The following is a 12027-nucleotide window of genomic DNA, read 5'->3' as shown; positions in this document are numbered from 1 at the left end:
CAGGCACTCCAAGCCATTTAAGAACAGATTTGCTTCATCAGCAACACATATCACATAACATTCCCTCTTATTACGTTGGATTTGTATTCATACAGCCCTTTCTTAAACCTCTGTTTATTAATAAAATGAGGGGAAATATTTTGCAATCGTTGAATATTTAATTCATTTTTTCAATGAGTTCAAGCATGTTTTTTTTCTTTCTTCAAAGAATCACAAGGTATTCCAAGAATAGGGGTGGAATAATATTAGCTATGGAACAATATGTTGCATTAGTTGAAGACATGACAAGAGTGAGCCCATAATAAGATGAGTTATCAGACCTAAATAATATGGGACGTCGGTCCAAAAACACAAAGATAAAGTAAGTCCATCATTGAGACAAGTTTACTCCATTTGACATTACAAAATAACAACAAAGAATAATATTTCAAGCCATTCACGTAGCATTCTTGATCTTAAGTATAGGCTGCTTGAAAAGGAACATATTTGTGTCAGTACATGACATAATCAATCGGAAGGTGAAAATTTTGGATTTGTATATTTTTACATTTTCTGAAGGATATGCTCCTTAGAGTATTTTAATCTTTATTTGAAGTAAATCGGGTGATTTTTCGTGAAGTTATGGTCAGATGTATGGGAAAAGTATCCAGCAAGTTTTCTCAAATTTCATACCTTTTCAACTTGACTAGCTATAAAAAATATTTAGAAGTGAATTTAAGCTTTGATTTTCCCCGAAGATGTACCATAAAGCGTTGATTTTATCATTTATGACCAGAACTCATTTTGGACAAAAATTTAACCTTCTAACTAAACTTGGCAATATCTCAGTTCAAACCTTTTCACCATCCAACCTATTGTGTCATTCATTGTAATATATATATATAATATATATATATATATATATATATATATATATATATATATATATATATATATCACCCAGGATATTGCCTTGCTGACAGTAACAGTAACAGGACAAGAGCAACTCACAACGTCTGGCTAGCTAGACACTGAACTCTTTTTATATATTTGATAGTATTTTAGACTTAACGCGATTATGATGGTCATAAGAAGAGGGGTAATATAAAACATTTAAAGATGACCCGCCGTCTTAACTCGGTATTACCTCAAGTTGAGCCAGATATTGAAACTTTACTTTACTCCCTCCTTACCAGCCATATTCAAAATTTTCCCCAAAACTTCACACCTAACTAACACAAAAATATATATTTTATCACTCAAACACAATAGCAGAAAAGTACTTGTAATACATAATTTCTTTAGCAAAACATGCTCTACAACACACTGTTCAATTTCTTTAAATTGTATGGTGTACAAAAGAAATTTAAATAAGAAAAATGTTGATTGTATCGTAACGAATGTGACGATTTTCCTATAGTTGGTAAGGAGAGGGCTAACCCTTTCCTTACCATCTGCAGCAAAACCGTCACATTCGTTACGATACAATATATATTTATTTATCAGATTTATTTTGTACATCAAAACCTTTGAAGAATGATCTTTTTTTAATTAATAAGAACATAAAGTTGTTTTGTAGAGAGCTTGTTTGAGTTTTTAAAAAATCAATTTATCTGCTGGGTAAGCCTCCCATTTTGGGAAAATACTGAAAATGATCGGTAAGGAGAGAGTCAATATCCCAAAAAATATTATATTTTCCTAATAAATACACATTCCCCATTGAGAAGGAAAAAAAACTTGTTTAATCTCAAATTTTGAAATTTTAGCCATTTTCACTTAAAGTTCAATTTTCGAAATCTGGTTTTTTGGGACACAATACTGAATAAATCCGATGGGTCACAAACATGGCGTTACTATAGTCAATGTCATGGTCACAATTCATACGAGTTTGACCTTTGAACTGCCATTTTAGGGATCTGCGTATCATTTATTTATTATTGTTTAACCCTCTCCTTGCCACTCATAGGAAAATCGTCACATTCGTTACGATGCAACCGACAACCGATGCAACCGAGCTCATTTGTTACTTTTTGTTTGAGTAAAATAAGTCTATTCTTGTGTTGAGTGAGAGTGAATTTTCGGGGGAAATTCTAAAAATAGCTGGTAAGGTTTAAATTGTTTATCTTGCTATGCTTCAATCAATGCTGAAGTCTGTTGAAAGGTTTTCTTCCCCTCCCTACCCCTCTTGCCTCCTGATGATGAATAGCCAATCTCAGTTATACTTTTAGATTGTTGGTACAGTGAACACTCTCTTTTGTTGGCTTTTTTTCACTGTCTATTTCTACTCGTATGACAAAAATAAGACCATAACAATTTGAGCTCTCAGACTAATATATTAGATGTATACAAACTCGCTTTCAACAACAGTCTTTATAACACTTAAAAAAACGAAAACTACTGGGTTATTTCTTTGACAAGGGACGATATTCGTACATGGCTATTACTCTTGTATTTTTTTCATGAGTTACCTACCTTAGAGCTCCATTTTTCTTAAAAAGTGTAAATTTAAATGAAACTTTTTTAAAAGTTCTGTTGTAATGAAAATAGTGATCAGGCAGAATTTTTCTAGGCCACTAGGCTGTACCGTAGCCATCGTAAAGTTATAGCCAGACACTGACCAAAACATGACGTCAAAAGGCCAGTCTTTTGCCACACAAGAAAACAAATCGTGAGCAAGCTACACAAACCTGAAAAATTACTTCAAACTGCCAGTCCTAGAGGGTTCTAGTGTCAGGCTATATGTTAACGATGGCTACGGCTGTACGGATATGCGTGCTTTTGGATTCTCTAGCTGTAATTTTGTTACTTCGATGATTCTCTGCGTGAAGGTAGCCTACATTATTTCTCAGATTATTTTTGTTGTTTTGAAATGTAGAAAGATTATGACTGCCATTGGGCTTTCGTGTGCACGTTTAGTCGGGGGTTGGGCATTTCCTATGATACTGGTATAATATGTGACCCTCCGTCTCAAAACGGTATTATGTCGGGAAGATTCAGATCTCAGAAAGTGATTTTAAAGATAGAATAATGAGAAATTGGACCTTAGAAGTTTTTGTAAAGCAAGAAATAGTATTTATACTCCAGCATGACGTACAGAAATTAAACCCAAGCTTGATATTTGTCGTAATAAATTCAATTTCCCTAACCGAGTGGATACCGACATAATACCGCTTTGAGACGGGGGGGGGGTCACATATGTATAGTGTTGAGAAAATAAGGTTCTAAGTAAAACTTTGGCTTTATGTGAGAAGGGGGTAACATAAGTATCCGTTGCTATAATATAATGTAAATATTGCTTCTTAACATAATGTATAGATTGAGATTACTATTTTTTAAAAACATCTCATTTAGTCATCGAATATCTGAAAATGAAATTAATATCATAAAGTGTCATATGTGAAATTGAAAATGTTTCGTTCAATTCTGAGATCACACTTTTGTTTTCTTCAGCGTGTGTGACGTCACGTTGTATTTACGCCATGTTGTTTCTAGCGCGAATGGTTTCATCATGACAGTCCTGCTACAATGACGTCATCAGTATCGTCTTTCGGTTTGGATGAAATCCAACCAAAACCACTTGCGATCGGGGGGTCTGAGGCTGGTTGCGGTGGAAGTGGTGGTTGTTGTTGTGGTAGCTTCGGCAGTTGTTGGTGTTTCGGTGATGGTTTCATCTTGGGCTGATTCGTGGGTGCTTTAGAGGGGCTGGGACGGGGACGGCTTGTTGTGGAGGATCTGGGAGTGTTTGCTCCTGATGATTTTTCCGGTGATTTTGGCGTCCCAGGACTGGAGCCCGTTGGTGATCTTTTCGTTAACGACGGCGTGGATGTTGACTGGGGCATTTGTGGTGATTTTGAAGGTGGATTAAGCGGTGTCTTTTCATTTGGAGATCTTTTGGGTTGAGGTTTATTTGGGCTGGACTCGGTGTTTGACGAGGACGTTGCAGGACTTTTATCGAGTTTCGAAAAGGAAGGAGATTCTGGCAAACCCTTGTCATTTTTTATGTCATCAACATTTTTATTTTTGCGTTCTCTGACCTGGCTTTTGTCATTTTCGTTTTCTTCATAATATTTCTCAAGCCGGTGTTTTTCTTTTGACCCACCCGTAGAAGCACTTCCGGTGTCGTTTAGATCCAGCTTCAACTCTGACCTTTTACCTCTTCTACCGTCTCTGTCGTCGTCTCCTATCATATACAGTTCATTGTCCTCCTCCATTTCTTCGTGCACGTTTTCAGGGCAGTATCTCTTCTGTATCAGCACAGCTATTTTGTAAATAAGAAGGCAGATGACGAGGCAGTTTTTGGACGTGAAAAATATAAGACTGTAAGTGATAAGGTCATAGGTTATAATGGTATACAGACGAACAGTGACAAACGGTAAATCCTGCATCACCATGGAAAGAATGATAGCGATAATCTCATGACTAATCGTCGCTTTCTTCTTCTCGGGATCTTCATTGTCGTCGATAACTTTAATGTTCTTTGCTTTACGTGGTTTGTGGGTCACGGTCAGGGTCATGCAGAACTGGGTCACGCTGATGGACCAGACTGACAGGATGCAGTACGATAGAGTGCGATTACTACGGACCTGTTTTTCACCGAATAAGGAAAACATTTCCATGATGTCCGAGGCAATGCCGATGAAAGCGAAGAGCAGTTCTGACAGTTGCTCTCTGGTCACCTGACCTCGTGGGAGGAGCCAACGGCCTACGATGAGGAGGTATAGGAGTAACTCTTCTATCAGGATCGTCCAGGTGTTAGGGTTGATGTCTCCGAAAGCTTCCTGTCGGATGGAAAGATTAAAGGACGTAGTATTTTTGAATTGTATGTTACAGAGGGAGAATTTAAAGTGTTGGGGAAACTGGTACACACACACACACACACACACACATATATATTCACACAAACCTCCCGTGTGTACAAAGAGAGAGTGAGAGAGAGGAGAAAGAGAGAGAAGAAAGAGAGAGAAAGAGAGAGAGAGAGAGAGACACAGAGAGAGAGAGAGAGAGAGAGAGAGAGAGAGAGGGAGGGAGAGAAAGTGAGAGAAGGTAGCACGGTGGAGCCAAGGACGAAGAGAAGCAACATAAGTGCGGCTATGTGGTCTAGTGGTATGACACTCGCTTTCGGATCGGAAGGTCCTTGGTTCGAGCCTCGCGCTCGGCGCATAGTTGAGTCCTTGGAAAAGACTCTTTACTCACATTCTCTCACCGTACTCAGATGTAAAATATATACAACTAAGTGCATAGCATGCTGTTTTCGTTTACTAAATATGGCGGAATTGTCGCTCGGGTTCGAAAAGCCGTCGTGAACTCTAGTATAACGTTGGTTCGAGCCCCCATCGCCGCCGGGAAATGTTTATTTTCTACTGTCTTCTGGCACTTTTCTACTCACTTCATTTCTTGTTATTATCTTCTGCTTAACTCACTCAATCAGAACACCGACTATATCCGTAGTTTATCCTGGTTACTTTTACCCCATGCCTCAGAATTACATTTTTATATATGAGACAAATTATAGCCGTAGTATCAAAGTTAACGTTTTTAGTTTTGTTTTGCATGTTAATAGTAGTTGAATAAATCTATGTACATGCTCATTTTTAATACATTTTTTCCAATTTTGAAAATTAGCAAAAATCTCTAGGATTGAGTGTGTTAAAGCCATCAAAGCCAAGCACGAATTCTACTCTATGTGCGGCTATGTGGTCTCGCTTTCGAATCGGAAGGTCCTGGGTTCGAGCCTCGCGCTCGGCGCATAGTTGAGTCCTTGGAAACGGCTCTTTACTCACATTCTCTCACCGTACTCAGCTGTAAAATGAATACCTGGCCGTTAACAGCGTTGTCTTTGTCCGAAAAATTGTAATATCGCCTAACAGGCGTCATGTCCCGACCTACATGTTAAATGTTGCTGTTGACCAGGGACCCTTTGTAAAGCGCTTTGAGCACGTTTAGTGGATATTGCGCTATATAAAAGCTCAATTTTTTTTTCTACTCACTACAATGGGGGGTTCTTCCTGTGTGTTGTTGAACAGCGTCTTTTCTTCCCCAGAAAGGTACACATCCGTCTTTCGAAGCTCGAGCAGCCAGACACAGGGAATTGTCGTTAACAGGTAGAAGAAAAAACACGGAGTGAATCTAGGTGGGAAATAGATACAAATAAATAAGTAAATAAATAAAATATAATAAGTAAACGAATGAATGAATGAATAAAAATAGATAAATATTTTTTTTTAAAATAATAAAAATAAAATTCCCTTTATTCACATCCCATAGGGGAATTTGTCTCTAGGGCCTATTCCAAGGGATGACTGGAGTAACCCAGGCATCCGCCGCAGTGCAGCGCCGCAAATTGAACTAAGGTGAGGTGACTTGCTCAAGGCCACACAGCGCAGCGGCGGGTGATCGAACTCGATATCTTTCGGGTAGGAAGCAAAGACCGTAACCACCGAGCCACGCTGTCCCCTAAATAGATAAATAAGTAAATAAACTAACTTTAAAAAATAAAATATAATAAAATAACGAAATAAATAAATACATAGATACATACAATAAGTGAATAAATGACAAAGTTTAAAGCGTTTTGAGATGTCATTTCAACAAATTTTGGTTATTCGAGGAGAAATGTATTTCAATGTCCAATCATGACACGACTTCGTCTAAAACTAGCTAGTGGTCTAGTTGTAGGACTCTTTGATTATGACACGCAGGTCACATATTCGTGTCCCGATTTTGGTAGTGCAAAGTCGAGACCTCAATAAAGCCTCTTATCTCACCATAATCGTTTCGACAAAGTGTGCTTGGTTTGGTCAGCAATACAGTTGTCTTTTGTAGAAAAAAATGCAATAGTTCTTTATCCTCATAATAGTCTCGTTCTACGTGTTAAGTGTTGCTGCTGACTTGCTACCTCTTGTAAAGCCCGTTGAGAACATGTAGTGGATATTGCTCTACACGTTTAATACCAATTTTATCATTATATAATATGTTGTGCTTCGAGAATAATACGCAATCTGAAGGAATCAGTCGATTTGTAGAAGAAGAAAGAGGAAGGGAAAAAGAGGGTGCTGTTGTGTTGTAAATTCCTGTCGCGTGTAACGTTTCTTCTTGTATATTTGCCTTGCACACCAGGCATTCAGAACCACAAGGTCATTACAAACACTGTGTCAGATTTTAATATAACATTATCATCATAATTGCTGACATTTATGTTCAATTAAAGTTTTTATTATCCTATGATTGTGTTCCTGTATCTCTATTGTAATGGGCACTTTGTAAATGATTTTGAAAACAAACCGCCATCACCTGCCCCATCAAGCATTTTAACATTTCAAAAACTGAATCAAAATCAAAAACGTATCATAAAATATAATAATAAAAAGTTAATAAATAGATATAGACGTCTACGATTGAACCGTTGAACAAACAAATGTGCAATAATATTATGAAAGATAATAACAACAACCAAATAATAAATAACATGGGGGAAAATTTGACCCGGTGTAATGCATAAAATAGCTGGTGTCAAAATATCTGGAGAACACAAAGGAGGCGATAAAATATAAATAATTGTTGTTGGAGATACGATAGAATACAATCTAGATACGCTGCAGACGGTACAGCTAGATTTCTTCCGTCATGGCCCACGATTCGTGGATAAAGATTTTTTGAAATTGTTAAAAAAAAGTATTGCTAGATACGCTAAAGAGAAAATTGAAATAAAACAACAATCAACATTTTTCAAGTTCATTTCAGAGAAATACATGATTTATCAGGCAACCAATCAGTTATCAAAGCCAGTGAGGTTACTTCTCCCTGTCCTTCTTTTTGGAATAATTATCTATTCACAATGTTATAGATTGCATCAAACTTGATAATTGATTGTATTTTATGTCCTCTTTGTCTTATGTATGAAAAAAGGGTACTTTCATCATTTCATTTCTTTCTCCGATCAAAGATTCTATAAAAACTAAAGATAAGATCAAATCAAATAACGTTTAAAACATTGTTGCCCGCCATTAAAATATTTTTAAAAAATACAATTTGCATTCCTGTTTCTCTACATATTTTGTTCTCTTGCCTCAAAAACACAATCGGTGCAGCTAAAACTTCCTTTTGTTCGAATGTGATCTCTCTCTCTCTCTCTCTCTCTCTCTCTCTCTCTCTCTCTCTCTCTCTCTCTCTCTCTCTCTCTCTCTCTCTCTCTCTCCCTCACTCTTCACACTCTATCTCACTCTCACTCTCTCTCTCTCACTCTCCATAATATATATAATTTTCTAAAGCACTCCGATATGAAGTAATGCAATTAAAAGTTATATATATATATATATATATATATATATATATATATATATATATATATATATATATATATATATAAAACTTTTAATTGCATTTACTTCATTACTCGGAGTGCTTTAGAAAATCTAGAAAATATAATATAGACAAGAAAACTTTTGAATGTCATGATACATTTTTTGATAAGCTTGAAATATAAATAAGATATAATAAAATTCCCTTTAAAGTTCCCATAGGGAATTTTTTAAGGGTCTATTCCAAGGGAAGACTGGAATAACTCATGGAGCTCTACTAACGACAACTCACTAGGCGGTGCAAAAACCAAATAATGACGTCAAACTGCCAGTCTTTTTGGATTTCAGTATCAGGCTATAACATAACGATGGCGACGCACTGACCATAAAATGACGTCAAAATGCCAGTCTTTGGCCACAAAAGAAAACAAATCGTGAGTTGTATTCGATAGGTCAACCAATGGGACCACTTGCTTCCTTGAGCACTACTAACGACAACTCACTAGGCGGTGCACAAACCTAAAAACATGACGTCACACTACAAGTCCTTGTGGCTTCTTGTGTCAGGCTATAGATAGTATGCGCTTGGCTAAGAATTTCACAACATTGCCATCCGGAAGTATTACGGACCAACACATAAAAACTGTGTGTATCCATGAACGTTTATATTTGAGTTAATACAGTTTAGTGAGCATTACTCATAAACGCGGATGGCAAAAAAACAAAAACAACAAAGACCCGAGTGACGTCATCTTCAAACTATCTATATGTTAACGATGGCTACGATCAAACCGTAGCCATCGTTATGTTATAGATAGTATGCAGATGACGTCACTCAGGCCTTTGTTATTGTTTTTGCCATCCGCGTTTGTGAGTTGTTCTCACTAAACTGTATTAACCAGACTATAAAAGTTCATGGTTACACAGAGTTTGCGTATAGGTCCGTTATACTTCCGGATGGCAATGTTGTGAACTCCTTGGCCGAGCGCATTCTATCTAAAGCCTGACACTGAAACCCAAAAGGACTGGCAGTTTGACGTCATTATTTGGTTTTTGAACCGCCTAGTGAGTTGTCCTTAGTAGTGCTCATGGAAACAAGTTATTTCATTGGTTGAACTATTGAATACAACTCACGTTTTGTTTTCTTTTTGTGGCAAAAGACTGGCATTTTGACGTCATTTTTTGGTCAGTATTAGCGTAGCCATCGTTATGTTATAGCCTGATACTGAAATCCAAAAGGACTGGCAGTTTGACGTCATTAGTGAAATGTCGTTAGTAGAGCTCATGGGAACAAGTCATTTCATTGGTTGAACTATTTAATTCAACTCACGATTTGTTTTCTTTTGTAGCAAAAGACTGGCATTTTGACGTCATTTTTTGGTCAGTATCAGGCCATAACTTTACGAAGGCCACGGTATCAGGCCATATCTTTACGAAGGCCACGGTATCAGGCCATATCTTTACGAAGGCCACGATCGTACCTTTCGGGTAAGAAGCAAAGACCGGACCGCTGAGCCACGCTACCTCCTAAATTATATTGACTTTAAAATTATCAAAAGTTCTTGACCTTCGCTCAACTTGTAAAAAATATTCTATATATCTATAACATCTCGGTATAAATAAGTTTAGGTTCGTCTTAAGTGTTAATTCATCGATACCTGCATAATTATTTTATTTTGCAAAGATGAAATGAAGAGACAGGTTATATCAGTTAGTGATAAAGGAATTGCACTGGTTTGATGGTTATCAAGATCATGATCTAACATATTTCAAAATGCTTTGACCTTACAGCAATTAAGTTCGAACTCTTGGAGCTTGATGATGATGATGCTAGTCACACACACACACACACACACACACACACATATATATATATATTATTATATATTAATATATATATATATAATAGTTACACTTATTATTGTTGCATATATTATATCTAAATAGGCTCTTTATAACATATGATATTATATATATTTTTCTATTTTTCTAAAATGCGCAGAGATCAATATGATGATGATATATTAAGGCGAGCACAGCGCAAGAGAAATGTTCGCCATAATCTTATCTCACTCAATCCTAGAGATTTTTGCTACTTTTCAAAATTGGAAAAAAATGTATTAAAATGAGCATGTACATAGATATTTTTATTCAACTACCATTAACATGTAAAAACTAAAACCATTAGCTTTGATACTACACCTATAGTTTGTCTCATAAAAATGTAATAAATAGGCATGGGGTAAAAGTAACCCGGGTAAACTACGGATATAGTCGGTGTTAGGGTTGAGAGAGGTTTAGTATTAGCTTTGTAAAATACGGAATGAACACTAAACCACAAAACTCTTTCATTACAAACGGTTGATTGGAAGGGAAGGGTTATCACCTTGTATGCCAAAATTATCTTTCTTTTTAAGTTTAAAAAAAAAGAAAAATGCGATTTCTCATAATATAAACTATCAAATTTTTAAAAAAGAAATTAAAATGCGATTTCTCATAATATAAACTATCAACTTCTAAACAGGCCAAGTAATCCTAATGAAATAAATACATTAAGGTAGGTTTTTATGTGTCTTTAAATCCAATGAAAGGATTTAAAGTTAATCAAGTACAAAATTATGCGGGAGCCTCACCTCACCTCACCTCACCTCACCTCACCTCACCTCACCTCACCTCACCTCACCGTATTTTACCTGGTCGATAATAAATTCACAAAATCTTTTACTGTATACTGAAATTTAAGATTAAAAACAAGTTTAACAACAACGACACAAACACACAAACACACACATACACACATACACACGCATACACACAAATACACACACATAAACATACCCAATTCATACATACGATCGCTTTATGCTTGATTATAAACAGGGTCTATTTATTTATTGAAAAATAATAACTCGAGTGATGCATGGCTGATTTTGGCCAATCAAACAAAAATATTCAAATTAAATGAAGAGGATTTTCAACTCGCTTTCAAATTAAATATTCAGATCTCAATGGCTTGACCTTTTTATACCCGGTTCCTTAGAATGCTTTACATTCTTACTTTGATTTTTAACCAGTCAACTGCCGTAACTTAGAAGAAGAAAAAAAACTCACATTAAAAAAAAAATGTCCAGAAAACTTGCCATTCAAATTAAATATCGATGGATTTAAATCATCCTCGTCATGACAACAACTCTCAAACCTGGGACTTCGCGAAGTTTTAGGCCACATTTTTAAATTCGAGTTTTCCATAAGTACGGCAGTGAACTGGTTAAAGACAGGGGACGCCTTCCGAAAGCTCCTATCTAGTGTTAAGGGAAACAACTCAAATATTCCCTCAACTTACCCAAATAAAAATAGAACCTGTGCCTTTAACTAACCCTAATAGGAAAAACAAAAAAACAAACACCCTATCACCTTTACTAAGACTTATAACTAACCCTAATAGAAAAAACAAAAAACAAACACCCTATCACCGTTACTAAGACGTATAACTAACCCTAATAGAAAAAACAAACACCCTATCACCTTTACTAAGACGTATAACTAACCCTAATAGAAAAAACAAACACCCTATCACCTTTACTAAGACGTATAACTAACCCTAATAGAAAAAACAAAAAACAAACACCCTATCACCTTTACTAAGACTTATAACTAACCCTAATAAAAAAAACAAACACCCTATCACCTTTACTAAGACTTATAACTAACCCTAATAGACAAAAAATTATCTGACCTCGAGCTAACCCTA

At 36.2% G+C, this 12027-nt stretch overlaps 1 protein-coding gene across 2 annotated transcripts in view; it reads right to left on the bottom strand.

Moving 5' to 3' along the window:
• Nucleotides 1-1018: 1018 nt before the first annotated feature.
• LOC144973638 (transmembrane protein 26-like) overlaps nucleotides 1019-12027 on the bottom strand; it is an 81895-nt gene continuing 70886 nt past the window's right edge. For both annotated transcript variants that reach the window (XM_078916339.1, XM_078916340.1), the window contains exons 4-5: nucleotides 5967-6105; nucleotides 1019-4757 (exon numbers count right to left, since the gene is read on the bottom strand). In XM_078916339.1, coding sequence (XP_078772465.1) covers nucleotides 3486-4757; nucleotides 5967-6105 — 1411 coding nt within the window. In that variant the 3' untranslated portion in view covers nucleotides 1019-3485. The remainder of the gene's footprint in view (nucleotides 4758-5966; nucleotides 6106-12027) is intronic.

Source organism: Berghia stephanieae, chromosome 5 (assembly GCF_034508935.2).
Source record: "Berghia stephanieae isolate SIO BIC M18660-M18661 chromosome 5, UCSD_Bste_1.3, whole genome shotgun sequence".
In the NCBI taxonomy this organism is placed as follows: Eukaryota; Metazoa; Mollusca; class Gastropoda; order Nudibranchia; family Aeolidiidae; genus Berghia; species Berghia stephanieae.
Note: the sequence above shows the minus strand (reverse complement) of the source record. Positions and strands in the feature narration are given on the sequence as shown.